The sequence below is a fragment of the Gasterosteus aculeatus genome, chromosome 21 (assembly GCF_964276395.1).
Source record: "Gasterosteus aculeatus chromosome 21, fGasAcu3.hap1.1, whole genome shotgun sequence".
Taxonomy (NCBI): domain Eukaryota; kingdom Metazoa; phylum Chordata; class Actinopteri; order Perciformes; family Gasterosteidae; genus Gasterosteus; species Gasterosteus aculeatus.
In genome coordinates this window covers 20,304,456-20,321,327 of record NC_135708.1, presented here as the reverse complement: position 1 = coordinate 20,321,327, position 16,872 = coordinate 20,304,456, and the positions used below count along the sequence as shown (strand labels likewise).

Here is a 16,872-nt window from a genome sequence, read left to right as displayed (position 1 = left end):
GAAATGAACCTTTTAAATTGAACTTTGAATTTAGTTGAAAATGGTAAAATATATATTGTAATATAATCAGTCCATTTTTGAAAAAGAAATATCAAACCTGTATTTCAGTTGTTCCAATGTGAGGAGTTGGTGCTTTATTCAACACAGTATTTATATTGATAACTGATCTGGGAGAAGTATTTCTACACTGTGGTATAAGTAACCAGAGTAGTAACTTCAGTACTTTCAGAATCCTTTAAAAAATAAAGAATTAAAAAACGCACTGACGATCAAGTCCTCGTGCAGTCGCGATGGCAACGTTTACTGAGGGCGGCGCACTTCCGGGATCAGCCACCTGACGAGCACGGGACGTGACGTCATACAGGTGTTGATGCGAGGCAGAAGTCCGTCGCAGAAGAAGCCGCGGGGGGTAAAATCTAAAATGAGGTTTGTGATGTAGTTCAGGCGTTGCTCCGTTAGACTTGTTTATCTCTGCGAACAAACGGGCCGTGAACGCATCACCGTTTATTTTAAACATCACTCGGGTTTGTTTCGGAGCTCAACTCTTCTCACCTGCTCATGGAGACGGCAGGTAGGATTCACTCTTTACTGCAGCACATTTATTAGAAAACGTTTACATTAGCTGAGGTCCTGTATATTCACTTGGACGGGGTATATTTAAAGGCCGTGACGTGCTCTGGGTTTTCTTTCCTCTCATTGGTCAGGAGGTCAGCGGGGGCGGGACGGCGGCGGTAAGAGGGGCTCCCCCCTCGACCTCATCCTGAACCAGATCCGCAGGAAGCGCGCGGCGTCGGACAGGAAGCCGCTGGGACGCTTCCTGTCCCGGGACCGGATCCCCGAGGCCGCGGAGGAGACGAGACCGGCCTCAGGTTCGATTCCCAGTTTACCCCCAAAAAACACCTGATTCATCTCACAGAGGGACGATTGAGCATCTTATGCACATATCATATTATAATATATATATACATTACACATGTACTTCTATGACTGCAGACAAGCGGAAGACATTGATGTTAAGACATGAAGAATGTGAAAGAAAAGAAGCTTGTGAGGTTGATGTGTGTGTGCGTGCGTGTGTGCGTGCGTGTGGTGCGTGTGCTGCAGGCGCGGCCGAGGCGGCCGGGGGCGAGCGGGACGGCGGGTGGGGTCGAGTGTGCGCCTTCCTGCAGAAGTTGGGGAAGAAGGCCGACAGCCGCAGCCTGCGTCTGTCCCACTGTGACCTCACGGCCACCGACCTGCTGGAGTTAGGTGAGTGCGCGCTTCAGTCCAATGACGTCGTCGCGCTACTGCAACAGGATGCATATTTAGATTTTCACATACATGTGAATACATGTTGGATTAAAAAACGAGTCCAACTTATGAGTAGGATCAAATATAGATTGTTTATATAAATCTATTCTACATTTTTATCCACTTTTGGTTAAACAATTCAGTGGTTGCATATATTTGAAGTAATTCAATTAGCGATTGTGTAGAAATAAAAACACGCAGACGACAGTTTAGATTCAGGTTTTTGCATTTAAACGCTCCGTCCTCGTCCTCAGCGACGTTGCTCCGCCTCCTGCCCCGGCTGGAGGAGCTGGACGTCTCCTGGAACGAGCTGATTGGTGGATGCCTGGCAGCGTTGACCTCTCACCTCCAGCAGGTGGGCGGGATCAGAGCGCTGAGGCTGTGCAGCTGCAGGCTGACCGCCGCCGACGTGGCGGCGCTGGGTGGGTCGCGTCCAACAAATCATTGCTCCTCACACCTCATCAATGATGTATTAACATCATACAGGCTTGTTTGCAGCTCTTTTTATGATCTGCTGCCTTCGTGTTTGTCATCAACGGGTTCGATCCTCGTTGGTTCTACTTTGTGGGTTCCAGATGTTTGCTCGGGCTCCTCACCACTCAAACAGATTTGTTTGTCGTGCTTTGCTCTTGTGCAGGCGAGGCCCTCGGCTCCGTCCCTCTCCTGGAGGTGCTGGATTTGTCCTGGAACCGCGGCGTCGGCGGCGTCGCTTTGCAATGCCTGCTGGGTAAACTCCCCCCTCCGCTGAGGGAGCTCCACCTGGTGGCCTGTCGGCTCACTGCGGCCGACGCCACGGCACTGGGTACCGACGTTACCCCGTCACCACCGGGGCGTCTGCTTCCATTTCAGAGTTCATACATTTCCCAGAATGCCCCGGGAGAGCGCACCTAACCCCCCCCCCCCCCCCCCCCACTCGTCTGTGTAACACGTTATCAGCAGGGATGGTGTCTGCTGCCCCCGGCCTCTGTGTGCTGGACCTCTCCTGTAACCCTCAGCTCGCACAGGAAGTGGACGCCGGCGGCTTCATGGCGCTCGCCTCCCGTCTCCCCCACGCCGCCGCGCTCGCCACGCTCCGCCTGCAGGACTGCGGCCTGAGGCCGGGCGACCTGGAGGCTCTCGGTAGGAGATCCGCAGGAACCCCAGAGGCAAAGATGTTGCTTCGTGGTGGAAAGTGTCGGTTTCTGCCCCCCAGTTCCCGCCATTTTCCTTAAATCTCCAAAGTTTCCCAAATGTTTGAACCTAAAAAAAGTGAATCATTTTGGGGATCATCCCTCCAGTTTTCCAGCAGCTTCCTGTCAAAGTGACCGTTTTCAGTTTCTCTCAGTGACGTAATGTTTTAAATAGGTTGCTATATTTAATCAATCAATCAACTCGCCACAGAGTTACGTCGACCTTTTGAACTGAAGCGGTTTAAACCTCCACCCTGAGGTTTCATTACAGGGAGTTTTTCATACATTTATACTAATAAAAGATTATTTATTCTGCCCCCCGTCACTGTCCTGCAGGTGGTTCGCTCCATCATCTCCCCTCATTGCGAGAGTTGGACCTGTCCTGTAACAAGAGTCTGGCTGGAGGCCTGGACGCCCTCGCGCCCCACCTGGCTCACCTCACACACCTGGAGAGCCTCGACCTCCACCAGTGCCGGCTCACACACTCCGATCTGGAGGCCCTGAGTGAGTCTGTGTGTGTGTGTGTGTGTGTGTGTGTGTGTGTGTGTGTGTGTGCGTGTGCGTGTGTGTGCGCGTGTGCACGTGCACTTTCGTGCGTGGACCTCTGACTGTGGGTGAGTGTCAGAGGTCGCCGGTCACGTGACCCTGTTGTCTCCAGTCCAGGTGCTTCCCTGTCTGGTGGGGCTGACCCAGCTTGATGTGTCGTCCAATCAGGAGGCAGGGGGCGTGGCTGACCGGCTGGTCGCCGCCCTCCCGCTGCCACAGATGAGGCGGCTGCCGCTCAACAGCTGCAGCCTGAACCGGGACTCCTTCACTGCTCTGGGTACCAATAAATACTACTGATATCAGTACTCTCAGCTGTACTACCCTCACTGTACTTGTGTACTATCAAAACTACTTCTGCTTCTATGACAACCGCTTCGAATAATACCTAATTTTATGATCCGTTTTAGAAACCATATGTATTTTATTTTTAAATACACAAGATCCCTTAAAAACAAAAGCAAATTACCAATACAAATATAGAATGTATTCATCCTTTTGACTGTATTTAATTTACTAATTGATTTTCTTCAGTTCTGTTTATTGTATCATCTTTAATCACAAAGTGCGTCTCAGTTGTCCAATAGTAAAAAATAAACGTATCATATTTAAAATAGTAATTTGGTAAAAATGTTTGAAAAAAAAGGCCTTTCTTGAGTCTGTGCATGCGTGCGTGTGTGCGTGTGCGTGTGTGTGTCTCAGCTCTGGCCGTGCCCTGCCTGCTCAGCGTGGACGTGTCCTGGTGCAAAGTGGTCGGCGGGCGTTTGGCTCTGCTGCTCGACGCTTTGCAGCCGTCTGTCGTCCTGGAGCTCCGCCTCAGCAGCTGTGACCTCACCACTGAGGACCTGCGTCACCTGGGTAACACACACGCACACGCACACACACACACACACACACGTGCACGCAAAAGACAATGCTCGTAAAACGGAAGCTTAAGAGAATGACAAACTGTCAGTAACTAAGTTTCAATGTTCTTCTTCGTTGGTGCGGTCCAGGTGCCGCGTGCCGACGTGGCGTCCTGTCCTCCCTGCGCACGTTGGACGTGTCCTACAATGGCTCCGTGGGCGAGGACGGCTGGTCCGCCCTGTTGGCGGCGGGGGGCCTGGCCTCGCTGCGGGACGTCGACCTCAGCCTGCGACCTTTGACCTCTGCCCCCTGCTCGGCCTGGCTGCCGGCGCTCCTCCGCGCGCTGCCCGGCCTCCCGGCGCTGAACCGCCTGGCGGCACAGCGCTGGACCGCCGGCCCCCGGGACAGAGAGCAGCTGACCCACAGCCTGAGGAAGAGGGGCGTCCTGCTGGAGTGGGACGCGACGACGTCATCCGCGTCATCATCCGAGGCGACCAATCGGGAGAGTCCGGAGGAGTAGAGGAACGTCACCGATGAGGATCAATGGAATTACAAGATGTTGTTATTAGTAGTCATTTGTTTATTGAACAGTTCCATGTAAAACAACACTGAGAGGTGCTATAAAGTACTATAAAGAAAAGGCTAAATAAAAAGCATCTCACACAGTGATGATGTCATCATGTCACCTGACTCAGATCTTTCACTTATGATGAACAACCTTGTAAAACAGCTCATTTTGTAGAACATAAATTTAGGAGAACACGTCCTTTTCTCACTCAGAAGGTACTGATTCAGGCTCTTGTCGTCTCCCGCCTGGACTACTGTAACTCTGTCCTGCAGGTCTCCTGCTACCTCCATTCAGCCTCTGCAGCTCATCCAGAATGCAGCAGCTCCACTGGTCTTTAACCTTCCTAAGTTCTCCCTCACTCCTCCACTCCTCCGCTCTCTTCACTGGTACCGGTGGCTCATCCAGTTCTAAACATGGTGCTCAGGTACCATGCTGTGAATGGATGGGGTCAAGTTTACATCCAGGACCTGGTCCAACCCGACACCCCGACCCGCACTCTCCGCTCTGCATGTGATAAACTGCTTGTTCCTCCTCGCTGAGAGCAAAACACTCGACTAGATCTCCACTCTTTGCTGTCCTGCTCCTAAATGGTGGAAGGAGGTCTCTGAAGACATCAGGACCACAGAGAGCCTTCACATCTTCAGACTAAAGACACACCTCTTCAGACTCTACCTCCACTAACACACTAACTAACTGTAGCACTCACATTGGACTTATAATGGTTCTTATCTACAGCGAGTTGTACATCGGCTTATTTGATGAAATCACACTTTCTTGTTTCTTGTTCTTCTGAGTTTGTGTCCTTATGGTTAAATGTTCTTATTGTAAGTCGCTTTGGATAAAAGCGTCAGATAAATGACATGTGATGTAATTTAACTATGAACTAAAATCCAGAAGTGAACTTGAGTATTTAAACAAAGAAAGGGCAAAGTTGGGGCGGAGCTCTGAGATTTGGGACGACCTTCAGTTGACCTTTAGTTGACCTTAAGGCGACGGTAGAAACGGTTCAGGTTGATCTATGATATATATATGACTCCCAAAGCCTGTGATGAATATCGATGCACCTTTAATTGAAAACATCTCTTCTTCATTGTTCTATTTGGTTTGTATTTCCACTTTGAAGCCCAGCTGGACTGCAGGGAACCGAGCGCCGGGACGGCGGCCTCACATCGAGGCCTCACATCGAGGCATCGCAGGGGAACGTGTCGACGTCCGCCCCGAAGCGGCGTCTCCTCAAACCACGGAAGGCCTCGGCGAGAAACGTCCGGCCGTCCGCCTCGTACGCGCTGACGTCGGTCCGGCTCGGAGGGAGACGGCCGCTGGCGATCATCTCCCCGAACACCTGGAGAGAGAGAGCCGAGGGTTAAAGTGTGTCCCTTGGGGACTGGTGGGGCGAGTGGGGGGGGGTACCTGACAGACGGGCTCCTCCAGGCGGTTCCCCCAGATGTAAAGGTGGCTCAGAGCGGTGCTCGCCATCAGAGCCTGAGCCAGAGAGAGCAGCCCCTCCGTCCCCACGTGGTTGCTTCTGACCGACAGCCTGAAGGAGAAGTTTATTCAGCTGGTGACATGCAGCGAGGAAATATTAAATATTTCACCTCTACTTTTCACCTTCAGATCTTAAAAAACATTCAACTACCCTATGGAGTAAACTTGAGATTTGAATTATTGGAAACCTTTAAATCTTCAGGCCTCTTGAAATGAATCAGACTTCAAAATGACTCAATAAACTTTCCCCTCTACAGACCCGTAGAACAAGTGGAAGCTTGATACCTTCTTAGAGCAACGAACAGCACTTAAATTAAGTAAGAAACGCAATATTTTCTCCTATTCAAAGTAAAGAAAGCCACTAGGTAAAAACTGGAAACCTTTACTTCATATGACCTTTGACCTTTACCTATTTCCTCCCCAGACCTTTGAACCCCTTAAACCGACGGGAGACAGTAGATAACACGCGCTGGGCGTTGTGGACTCACTCCCTCAGGACGCAGCCCGGCCAGGCCACGCCCTCACTCAGGTACGCAGCGCCTTCGTCTTCGATCCGATTGGACGACAGATCCACCACCTGCAGGGTCCGGCTCTGCTTCAGCAGCTCGGCCAGGTGACGCACGCCGTCGCGAGTCACGCGGTTGCTGCGCACAAACCGGGGGGAAAAAAACAACTATATTCCCCTCTTCACCAACCCAGAAGAGCAAGCGTGGGGGGGGGGGGGGGCGTCTCTACCAGCGGAGGTCCAGGTAGCGCAGGCTGCCGTTGAGCCTCAGGCCGGCGCTCAGCCTCTCCATCCCCGCGTCGCCCATCCCCATCTTCCCCAGGTGGAGCTCCAGCAGGCCGCCGTTCGCCGCCAGCATCTCGGACGCGTGCACCGCCCACTCCTCCTGCGGGACGGACACCCCATCAGCTGAAGGCGCGCGTGCGTCTGAAGGGACCTTTTGGGGGCCGCGTACCTGCAGGCTGGGGAGCAGCGGGCGGCTGAGGTCGACGGAGAGAAGAGTCTCGTTGCTTCCCAGAGCGACGGCCAACGCCATCACGCCCTGAGTGTCCTGTGGGGGAAAAGGTCACTCGGTAATCTTTGTACATGCGTGTACATGTGTGTGCGCGCGCGTGTGTGTGTGTTTACCAGGTCACAGTCGGCCAGCTCCAGCTCCCTCAGGGTGCTGTTCACCTGCAGCACGCTGGCCAGGTGCGCGGCTCCTCTGCGCTCGATCTTATTGCCGGACAGCCTGAGGGAGAGCAAGGTGCTGTTGCACTGCAGAGAGAGAGAGAGAGAGGGCGTGAAAACAAACCCAATAATAAACCCCGTTCAGCGGGAAGCAGAAAGCATTAGTCGTGTGTGTGTATAGTTACAGACCTGGAGGCTCCTTGCGAGAACTTCCGCTCCGGCTCCCCGGATGTCGTTGAACATCAGGTCCAGAGAGCGCAGAGACGAGCTGTCGTCCTGCTCGGTGACAACGGAAGGATCCACCACAACATCAGTCATGTGAGAAATAACAAGAAGAAGAATCTGGTGGAGAGCGTCATCCAGCTCCTGCTCACCTGTAGGAGGTCGACTAGGTGTTCAACCCCTTTGTCTGTTATGTTATTGTACCCGACATCGAGACCTGTTGATGCACAAAACTACCTTTACTTTGTTTAAAAGAGGAGATGAAAGTGTCCTAAGCGAAGGTGTTCGCCCACCTGTTACACTCTTATTGTTTCTCAAGCATTTTGAGAGGGCAAGAACGTCGTCGTCATCAAGTCGCTGAGCGTTTCCCCGGCGACTGTTTCCTGGCAGTTTTATTGTCACACCAGTGCTAAATAAACAACAACAACAATACTTATATTGACTTCACGACGTCATGACGTCCATATTAATGAGTCTAAAATAAAACCAGGTAACGTTACATGATGTAGTTTTTGTTTTTGCCCCAGGTATATAAATTGTAGTAGTAACATTTCATTTCTTAACTGTGACGTTACCGTAGAATATCTATTAAAAAAAGTTAAAGATAATCTTAACCTTCACTTTTAGTGAAAGAAGGTCAACTTTGAATAACTCAATTTAGATGTATGCACTTACCCTGTTAGCGTAGTCTTCTCTAAAACCTCCTTAACGTGTGGATTGATTTCTATCTCATGGTCTGCGCAGACAGCGGAGTAACACGCGGACATGTTTACTGCAGCCATCCTGGGACCTGTCGTTGAGTTTGAGTTTCTATGGCAACAAGTCGAGATGACATCTTGCAAAGGACCGACAAGACAATAAAGGTCATACAAAAATGTTTTATAAAAAACGTTTAAATTTAAGCTCAACAAAAGATTGTTATCATACGACGGGGCATTCTTGGATGCCCCGATCATGGATATACTTTTTGTTTTCCTAATCTCACAATATATGAACAGGCCCAGAAATCGAGCGGGTCATGTTTAAAAACGTGTGTAATAAAGAGAGTAAAATGTGGATTTTTTTCAAATGTAATTATTCATGTTTGCTAGTAATTCTACGATAGTAATCAACGCTCCACTCTCGTCCGTTTTTTTATCCGGGCAAAGCGGTGTTCATCTTGACCAAACCGACTCTTCTTTGCCAGTTAACGGCACAGTCTCGCGAGAATCCCTGACGTCACGGGATAATGGCTGAAGATCGCGGATACCAAGAAGGTAGTTTTTCTGCTTTTATTTACTTCGTGCCGGATAAACATTAACGTGTTTACTAACTCGATTTGTTCAATCCGACGACGCGTGCCGGCGCCCCGTCGGTGAAATTGGTGTTTTCTGACATTTAGCGGCCACTTGCATCGACACACACCGCCGGTACCAAACGACGAGCCTTCGAAATAAGAGCACAATGTTTTCCGCGCTTTTTCTCGCCACTACGAAAATGGTTAGCACCGCTAGTTAGTCCCCCGCCCCGGTTTAAACGGTCAACCGGCTAACGTGGTTCCGTGAGTGGAGTACTCATCGGCTGGAGTCTTCATCTACCGGAACGCGATACCGACGGACGGCCGCCAGAAGTCGGCTTAAGCTAGCTACGACACCGCTGTTAGCATTAGCATGAGCGCGAGGCCTGCTCAGGAAGCGGGCGTGAGCTTTTATTTTCCAAAACTACTTTTTTTCCATCTCACCTGTCGAAGCTGCTGAGAATAATATCCACCGATGAGTGTTTACATATGTGCTATCATATACTTTCATAATTCTCCATTCTCTTTTTCTAAATGCATGTGTCCTCCAACAGAGAAAGCTACAATTTAAGAGTTAAAGAAAGAGGAGACAAACTACTAACAGTAAGTTGGTACTTTTATTATACGAATGCTTTTAATTGTATTTTAAATGTGCTTTGAGGTCATGTATCATTATTTTAATTGAAAATAGGTATTCTGTTGGCCCCATAGAACCCTATTCAATTTGTAGGACTTTAAATTGATCTTTTCATGTATTAAATGCCCGAAGGGTATTAAATACATAATAAAGTGCGTCAACACTACAAAGAGAAGTCAGTATTTTACCTTTTTATAGTTTTTTAATAACGATATATACTTTATTTTTATGGGGAAGCTGCAACTTGAAACAATATAATCAAGGCAGTACAGAACCCCCCCCCCCCATTTAAATGTGTATCAGTCAAAGGTGTGTCCAAATAAATATTGCACATGCCAAAAGTTGGAAAAACATGGAAATGATGACTATATGCAACAGTGCCCCCTTGCTTAGAATCCAGCTACTTAAGTACAGATGAATGTGCTTTCTTGTCAAGTGTTATTCTAGATGTTAGGAGGAAAGAATAATGAGACGGATGTGAGACGGGTCCCTCAGAATCCTGTCCTCATGTCAGAGATGGAGAGCCTCCATTGTTGTCCAAAAATAAGGTTGAAGCTACGAGCCACTTGGTTTCTTCCTGTTTTCATTGTCTTTGCTCAGCGCAGTGGCCAGCAGAATTATTGAGCCTTTTATATTTACAGAATCAATCTTTATACCTGAGTTTGGTTTTAAGGGTTGTCTCTTCAGTACTACAACACATCTAATATTCTGGAATTTGCATAATAGTTATTTGAAAGCAGTATTTAAGAAAATAATCAAATATTTACGTTTTTTTTTTTGGTTGCATAAAATTGACCCTTTTATCTTTTTATAAATGTCTCTAAAACTCTCAAATGTAATAAACAGATTATCACATAGCACCAACATTGTTTAGTGGGAATTATGTAAATAACGTATTCTTAATAATGTTGTTTGATGAACTGGATTCATGCGTCTTTAATTGTGGCGCTCGTTATCTGTGAGTTACAAACCAAACTCCGTTGATTGTGTCTTTGTGCAGAGGTCAATAAGAGGAGCAATAAAACACAGCGGCGTTCACGTCTCCTCCCTCCGTCGGCGGCAGCGATGGCTCAGGTCACCAGTCACGGGAAGCTGCTGTTGCAGCGCCTGCACCAGCAGCGGGAGATGGACTTCCTGTGCGACATCACCATAATGGTGCGAGACGTGGAGTTCCGAGCCCACCGCAACATCCTGGCAGCGTTCAGCAAGTACTTCTCCACCCAGGCCGAGCGGGGTCAAGAGGTCACCACGCTGGACCCCGAAAAAGTCAGCCGCTACGCCCTGGAGAAGCTGTTGGAGTTCATCTACACCGGACAGATGAATCTCAGCAGGTAAAATCAAAATGGCGTCGAGTGCACCCCACGATGTTTGGGATGAAACGACCCGTGACGTCGCTTTAAAGGATGTGTCTGTTTTTACGGGCTTTTCAGCACCAGACAGGCGGCTGTGCGTCGAGCCGCTCTGTTCCTGGGGATATCCGAGGCCACCAGGTACCTGGTGGAGACCCCCCACTGGTCCGAGCTGAGTGAAACGTCCCAGTCGGAGGTGGATAAAGAAGCTGGTCACTCTCCTCCGAGCCCGGCCTCTGCCGGCAGCCCCAGCTCGCCGGTTCCCCTGTCCATCGTCTCCGTCGTGGTGGGGGGTCAGGAGGAGGGGGCGCCCGGCGGGGAGCAGCAGAAGGAGAAGAAGGAGGAGGAGGAGGAAGAGGAGGAGGCCGCCACTGCCTATGCAGATATTGGAGATGGAGAGAAGAGCGGCGAGGAGTACACCCCCGCCGCGCCGAAGAGCGTCGTAAGAGGAACGGGGAGGAAGAGAGGCCGGCCGAAGAGAGTCAGCAGCGAGTTCGTGGAGCCGAGCGGTTCCGCCGATGCCACGCCCAAACCCCAGAGCTACAGGGGGAGGGGCAGAGGCCGGGGGAGGGGCCGGGGGAGAGGCAGGGGCAGAGGGGCGCTCAAGACCCAGGATCCGTATTTGGAAGATTCCGATGGGAGCGTGAAAGATTTCGGAGACTTCTCTGAGGACTGGAGCCCCTCCCAGGAAGACGACGACGACGACTTCGGGGCAAAGAAGCCCCGGCTGAGCTTCGGCGAGGGGCGTAGGGGCCGTGGCAGAGGAAGGGGGCGGGGCAGAGGGAGAGGAAGGGGGCGAGGCCGGAGGAAGATCATGGAGGAGGAGCTGGAAGAAGAGGAGAGCGGCGGGGCGGGGAGCGATGACGACTACGTGGTGGGGGAGGAGATGGACGACGGCGAGATCGGGGAGCAGGAAATGGATGAGCTGTCGCTGTCGTGCACCGAGTGCAACAAGCTGTTCAAGGACGTGAGCAGCCTGCGGCGACACGAGAAGATCCACAAGGGCCTGAAGCCCTTCGTCTGCATCTTCTGCTCCAAGAACTTCAGACAGGCGACCCAGCTGAAGACTCACCTGCGCATCCACACAGGTGAGGAAACGGAATGAAATCAGTGGTTCTCAAACTGTGGGGCCCGACCCTCTGGTGAGGCGCGAGGGGCTGGGGGAGATGTAGATAAAAAAAAAAATTTAATTTAAATGAAAAATTAAACTTTTATTTATAATCCTTTATTAATCCCACTTGGGGAAATGATTCCTGCATTTCACTCATCCTTAGTAGTTAAGGAGCAGTGTGCTGCTGTGAAGCAACTGGGGCTTCAGTGTCTTTCTCAAGACTCTTTATTGCCAAATATTTGAACCATATTTTGTTTTATTTTTCACAGGTTGAACTTTTTTTTTATTATCCTGAAAAGATATTCAGTACAAAACATGTTAATTAGGCTGATACAATGAGCTATTTTTTGACAAATATTAGTTCTTTTTTGCACAACTTTATTTGCATTGTTCCAACAAACTGCACATTTTATGTCTGATGGAGCAATCTGGTTTACATGAAAGGGACTTACATTTTCTTTATTCTATTATTAATAAAAGCACACATGGAGTCACAAAATGTCGTTATTTCAATAAAAATTCATCATGGAGCATTTTGTCACATTTTTGGGGGCGCGACAGAAAAAGTTTGAGAACCACTGCTTTAAATTATCAGTCACTTTGTCAGTTCTATTTCGCTGAATTGTTTGAGCGCCCATAACTTTGAGTTCAAGTCGATGTCTTTACAACCAGTATATTTAGTTAATGTGGTCTTTGCGCTCCTTTTTAATTTTATTTGTGTCTATCATTATTATATTTCTGTTTTACCTTATTACTTATTACTGCTGCTCTTGTTTTTTACCATGTGTTTTCTGTGCACTGTCCACTTTGCTGCCGCGATCCTGTGAATTTCCCCTTTGTGGGACTAATAAAGGAATATCTTAACCTAAGTACTGAATTGCAGCACAGAAAAGAAGGAAATACACCATTTATTTTCTTGATAAACACCCAGAATTGCTGTGCACTTTTAGTGAAGTAAGAACATTGAAGATCGGCTCTGCAGGCATTAGAATAAATAATCACACCCTTAATAAAGGTGATGTTTGGCTTATTCAGTTGGATGGAAAATAAGTCCTGATGAACTCCATGAGGAGAAACATCTCACACTGCCGTTATTTCTGACTTTGAGTCTCTGGCGTTCGTTTGCAGGCGAGAAGCCGTTCAACTGCTCCGAGTGCGACAAGTGCTTCGCCCAGAAGTGTCAGCTGGTCGCTCACCGCCGGATGCACCACGGCGAGGAGAAGCCGTACACCTGCGAGCGCTGCGGCTTCAAGTTCGCTACCTCATCCAACTACAAGATACACATCAGGTATTATTACTACTTCTTGTTATATTATTAACAATGATAATATCACTGTTAGATTCAGTTCACTCAAAGGGTGATTTTTACTACTCCTGTTTCTCTGGAAATATTTATCGATCTATAATTTCACTCAAAACTTAAAAATTGCACTAAAGTTCTTAAATTAAGGAGAAAACACATTATGACAACAACGTAGAAATCTGATTCACACAGCAGTAAAGAAAAATCATGTATTTATTTAACTAATTCCCTGAAAACATGATGTACCACCACATATATTTATTGTTCTTGAGATTAATGATTGAAATGATCCGTCATGGGACGGAAGATTGGGTCCAGTCTCTCAAAATGGAAATATTGTTTCTTAAACAAACTCTGTGTGTGTGTGTGTGTGTGTGTGTGTGTGTGTGTGTGTGTGTGTGTGTGTGTGTGTGTGTGTGTGTGTGTGTGTGTGTGTGTGTGTGTGTGTGTGTGTGTGTGTGTCCTCAGATTGCACAGCGGGGAGAAACCGTACGTCTGTGACATCTGCGGTCAGGCCTTCGCTCAGTCGAGCACGCTGACGTACCACAAGCGGCGGCACACGGGAGAGAAACCGTACCAGTGCGACCTGTGCGGCATGTCGTTCTCCGTCTCGTCCTCGCTCATCGCTCACGCCCGCAAACACACCGGTGAGCCGCTTTCATTCTTCCTCGCACCCCTCTGCAGTGCAGTGTTTAATTACTCTGTTTTGTGTGTGTGTGTGCGTGCGTGCGTGTGTGCGTGTGTGTGTGTGTGTGTGCGCGCTTTAGGCGAGACTCCTTACAAATGTGCGCAGTGCAACGGAAGCTTTGTGACGTCTTCGGAGCTGAAGAAACACATGAGGCGACTTCACCCGGGTGAGTTCTCCCGCTGAGCCGTCAACGGCACTGACCGTTACCATGTTGATCCCACCGAACAAGCCGAGGACAGAATGGAGGCCTTTTGAATTTAAATGAGAAACTCTCCGCTCAGACTTCAGTAAACAATGTTCACGGATATCCAGTGATGCGTACACGCTGTGGGAGGAGTTACTTTAAGGTGCCAGCACGCCGGCAAGGAAACAAGGAAGTGTTGTAAACAAATGAACTCGCAGCTGAACGTGATGTCTGTCTGTCTGTCTGTCTGTGTGTGTCTGTGTGTGTCTGTGTCTGTGTGTGTGTGTGTGTGTGTGTGTGTGTGTGCAGAGGGGAACAACGGAGTGCAGTGTCTGCTGTGTGGAAACCGCTTTGCCAGCGTGAAGAACATGATCAAACACCAGGAGAAGGCTCACGCTGATGAAGTGCGACAACACAAGGAGAGAGCCAGAGCAGGTGAGCCCGGCGTGCACGCCTGTCCCGATACAGAGATGTAAGACCACGGCAGCTCAGTGACCGCGTGTGTGTGTGTGTGTGTGCGTGTGCGTCTCCTCAGTCGTCCTCCTGGCCTCCAGTCATCCCGTGGCGTTCGTCCAGAGCAAACTCACCCAGGAAAACAAAGGCATGGCTTCCATCCCCGAAGGCGGGGAGCCCACCAACCCGGACCCGACCACCCCCAAAGCCCCGCCCCCGCCCTCTGCAGCCGCCACCGCCGCCATCGTTCAGGACTTCAAGGCGGAGCCCACTCACACCCCCATCGCCGCCGCCGCTGACCAGGTGACCTTTGAGCCCGACCCGGAGCAGACCATCAACTCGGACACGCTCCACGCGCTGGTGGAGCAGCTGCGGCCCCCGCCCTCCCCGGCCCAGAGCCTGGAGCAGATCGTCATCATCAGGACGGTGGACAACGGCGAGCCCAACGCGCCCCAGCAGTGAGTCGTCGGGTAGACGGCGCCCGGCGGTCAGAGGGACGGTTCTGCTTTTACTACAATTCCACACTTCGGTCTGCTGATCGACGTAAACAAACCGGTTGGACCAACTCACTTCACCACCTCACTTGGACGGGGGGAGGGGAGAGAGGGGGGAGATCCACCGAATTTGTCCGTAATCAACTTCCTGTTTCAGCTTTGACCAATCGCACGTCGTCGCCGTGAGGGAGGAGTTCCAACATTTCGGGTGCTCTCAATTTCACCTCTGAACAAACGAGCTGCTGGTTTGTTGACCGATGTTGCTGTAGCTCGTAGAAAGGGGGGGCGGGGGCACAAGACAACACATGTAACCCTTCACGTTAACTTCCTGGTTCATTGGAGGGGGGGTTGTGTCGTTTGTGTCGCCGCACACATTCATTCTTTTGTCGCCGCTGCTTTCTGATCACCGGATGAAGCCGACTACTTAAACTAACTTACCAAAAACACGCCGTCTGATTGGATGAGAGCGTTTGTCAGGTTTCCGCCGCTCACATCGTTGTCGAGGGTTGCGTAGCCGATAGGAGACGAGCTGTGATTTTATTTGTCGTAAAGCGTGATGGTGATTTTATTATTATCATCACTGTTGATGCTAACAAGCTTTTTGTTTTCAGTGTTAAATGTTTTTATTTTATTTTTGAAGCAGATGAGTTTTATTTCTATCAACTTTGAACTGTTTTGTTTTGTGCTTTAGTTTGTTTATGATCCTTGATGATTGCGGTCTGAGTGAATCCCATCGACGAGTGAACCGCTGTGTGAAAACTACGACAGGACGAGAGTAAACAGAAAGGGACAATAAACGATTACTCATCACATTCATTTCTGTCTCTGCTTTTGTTTATTTGGTACAAACCTGATTTTTTTTAAGGTGTTTCTACATGTTGAAAATCAATAACAAAAGAATATTTAATTTGAAGTACAAACAATTTCACAACGAAATGGGTTTGTACTTTCAAACTAGGATAAATATACACACACAAATAACATTAAATTATTTAACAGCAAAATTGTTTTTTTTTACATTCAAACTAAAGCAATTTCTAGATTAATTTGTATATATATATTGAAATTTATACAGTATATTTATTTGTGAATATTGTACAAGCGAAACTCTCTGAAATGCAATATTTCTGGATTTACAGCCACGCAGGTGATCAATACTACGAAATGTTGACGTTATTAATAAGCGCTTTTATTTGCTGGTGGTTCCGGCGCCCCCTGTGGAGTAAAGCGGTAGTTCTCTGAGCATCGGCGCCCTAAAGAAGTCCTCGTTCTACCGCAGCAGAGTCTCAGGCTGCCCCTCTCAGTCCTGGTTCTGGTTCTCCTGCCCCCCTTCTCTCCAGACGGTCCGGCTCTCCAGAGAGGAGGACAGTCTGCCCCCCCCCCCCCATATAAACACAGAGCCGCCGACACATTAACGACGTGCTGCAGCTGATTTGCAGGCTCGAGCCCTGCAGATGAAACAGAACACGTCACGTGTTTTCCACCCATGAATCTTCGTAAAGCTCCTTTAATGTTCCACCGCGTTTCCTTCTGTTCTGCAGGCGAGATTCATCTGAGCAAACCGCTGGACGTCATCAGCCGCAGCAAGCTGGAGAAAACAAGGGAGGTTACCGGAAGTTGGAAGACTGACCCGTCACAATAAACATAAATAAAAATCAAATCAAATGAGAAATGTACCTTTCTTCCTTTCTAATCCTTTATATTTGCTCGTTGAGCTTGTTTTGGTTGGCAGATATTAAAATAAATAATATAAATTAGGAATTTCAAACTACTCTATTTACTCCGCCCATCAAGAGAGCGGGACGCTCAATGATTTATTATATTAATAAACACAATGTGCGACTTTATGTCAACATTGTGCAGTATTCAACTTCATGAGCAATGTTATCCTCATTAATCTTTTTTTTTGTCATCTCTCAATATTCTGATCAATGGGACTTAAAGTTTTAGTTTCTATTAAGCTCTCGTGTTACTGTTACTTGTATTTATTATTTGTTGTGGTATTTGAGTTTTTCTATATTAGCTGAGAACCTCATGACTTTGTATGTTTAATTACACGGATTGATATATGTTTTCAACA

The 16,872-nt window shown here is 48.7% G+C and overlaps 3 protein-coding genes across 7 annotated transcripts; 2 read left to right on the top strand and 1 right to left on the bottom strand.

Moving 5' to 3' along the window:
• Positions 1-267: 267 nt before the first annotated feature.
• lrrc31 (leucine rich repeat containing 31) lies at positions 268-4,533 on the top strand. Of its 4 annotated transcripts, none has more exons than XM_078096253.1 (10): positions 268-571; positions 705-869; positions 1,105-1,248; positions 1,545-1,712; positions 1,928-2,017; positions 2,227-2,409; positions 2,796-2,963; positions 3,118-3,282; positions 3,705-3,860; positions 3,998-4,533. In XM_078096253.1, the coding sequence occupies exons 1-10, from the start codon at positions 559-561 to the stop codon at positions 4,366-4,368; spliced, it is 1,623 nt and encodes a 540-aa protein (XP_077952379.1). In that variant the 5' UTR covers positions 268-558; the 3' UTR covers positions 4,369-4,533. The 4 variants fall into 4 exon arrangements, with proteins under 4 accessions (XP_077952379.1, XP_077952376.1, XP_077952377.1 ...); XM_078096250.1 differs by having other exon boundaries at positions 337-571; positions 1,928-2,092; XM_078096251.1 differs by having other exon boundaries at positions 359-571; positions 1,928-2,092; positions 2,230-2,409.
• Positions 4,534-5,465: 932 nt separating this feature from the next.
• On the bottom strand, positions 5,466-8,253 carry lrrc34 (leucine rich repeat containing 34). Its single transcript, XM_078096254.1, is given in 10 exon segments — positions 5,466-5,758; positions 5,827-5,953; positions 6,390-6,545; positions 6,637-6,791; positions 6,861-6,956; positions 7,034-7,162; positions 7,265-7,351; positions 7,450-7,531; positions 7,533-7,706; positions 7,973-8,253. Coding segments are annotated over 10 exon segments (1,452 nt in total). The 3' UTR covers positions 5,466-5,593.
• Positions 8,254-8,483: 230 nt separating this feature from the next.
• On the top strand, positions 8,484-15,608 carry mynn (myoneurin). 2 transcript variants are annotated; one of them, XM_078096248.1, is made up of 9 exons: positions 8,484-8,553; positions 9,128-9,176; positions 10,211-10,541; positions 10,641-11,647; positions 12,799-12,958; positions 13,442-13,620; positions 13,741-13,827; positions 14,155-14,280; positions 14,381-15,608. In XM_078096248.1, the coding sequence occupies exons 3-9, from the start codon at positions 10,276-10,278 to the stop codon at positions 14,758-14,760; spliced, it is 2,205 nt and encodes a 734-aa protein (XP_077952374.1). In that variant the 5' UTR covers positions 8,484-8,553; positions 9,128-9,176; positions 10,211-10,275; the 3' UTR covers positions 14,761-15,608. The 2 variants fall into 2 exon arrangements, with proteins under 2 accessions (XP_077952374.1, XP_077952375.1); XM_078096249.1 differs by lacking the exon at positions 8,484-8,553 and adding an exon at positions 8,572-8,706.
• The last annotated feature ends 1,264 nt before the right edge of the window (positions 15,609-16,872 follow it).

What these genes read in the sequence shown, in the direction of transcription:
- lrrc31 (XM_078096250.1), top strand. An exon ending in CGCCGACGTGGCGGCGCTGG is followed by an intron (nt 1,713 to 1,927) that starts GTGGGTCGCGTC and finishes GCTCTTGTGCAG; the next exon opens with GCGAGGCCCTCGGCTCCGTC. An exon ending in GGGCGACCTGGAGGCTCTCG is followed by an intron (nt 2,410 to 2,795) that starts GTAGGAGATCCG and finishes ACTGTCCTGCAG; the next exon opens with GTGGTTCGCTCCATCATCTC.
- mynn (XM_078096248.1), top strand. Translation starts at nt 10,276, where the DNA reads ATGGCTCAGGTCACCAGTCACGGGAAGCTGCTGTTGCAGCGCCTGCAC. An exon ending in TCACCTGCGCATCCACACAG is followed by an intron (nt 11,648 to 12,798) that starts GTGAGGAAACGG and finishes GTTCGTTTGCAG; the next exon opens with GCGAGAAGCCGTTCAACTGC. An exon ending in TCACGCCCGCAAACACACCG is followed by an intron (nt 13,621 to 13,740) that starts GTGAGCCGCTTT and finishes TGCGCGCTTTAG; the next exon opens with GCGAGACTCCTTACAAATGT.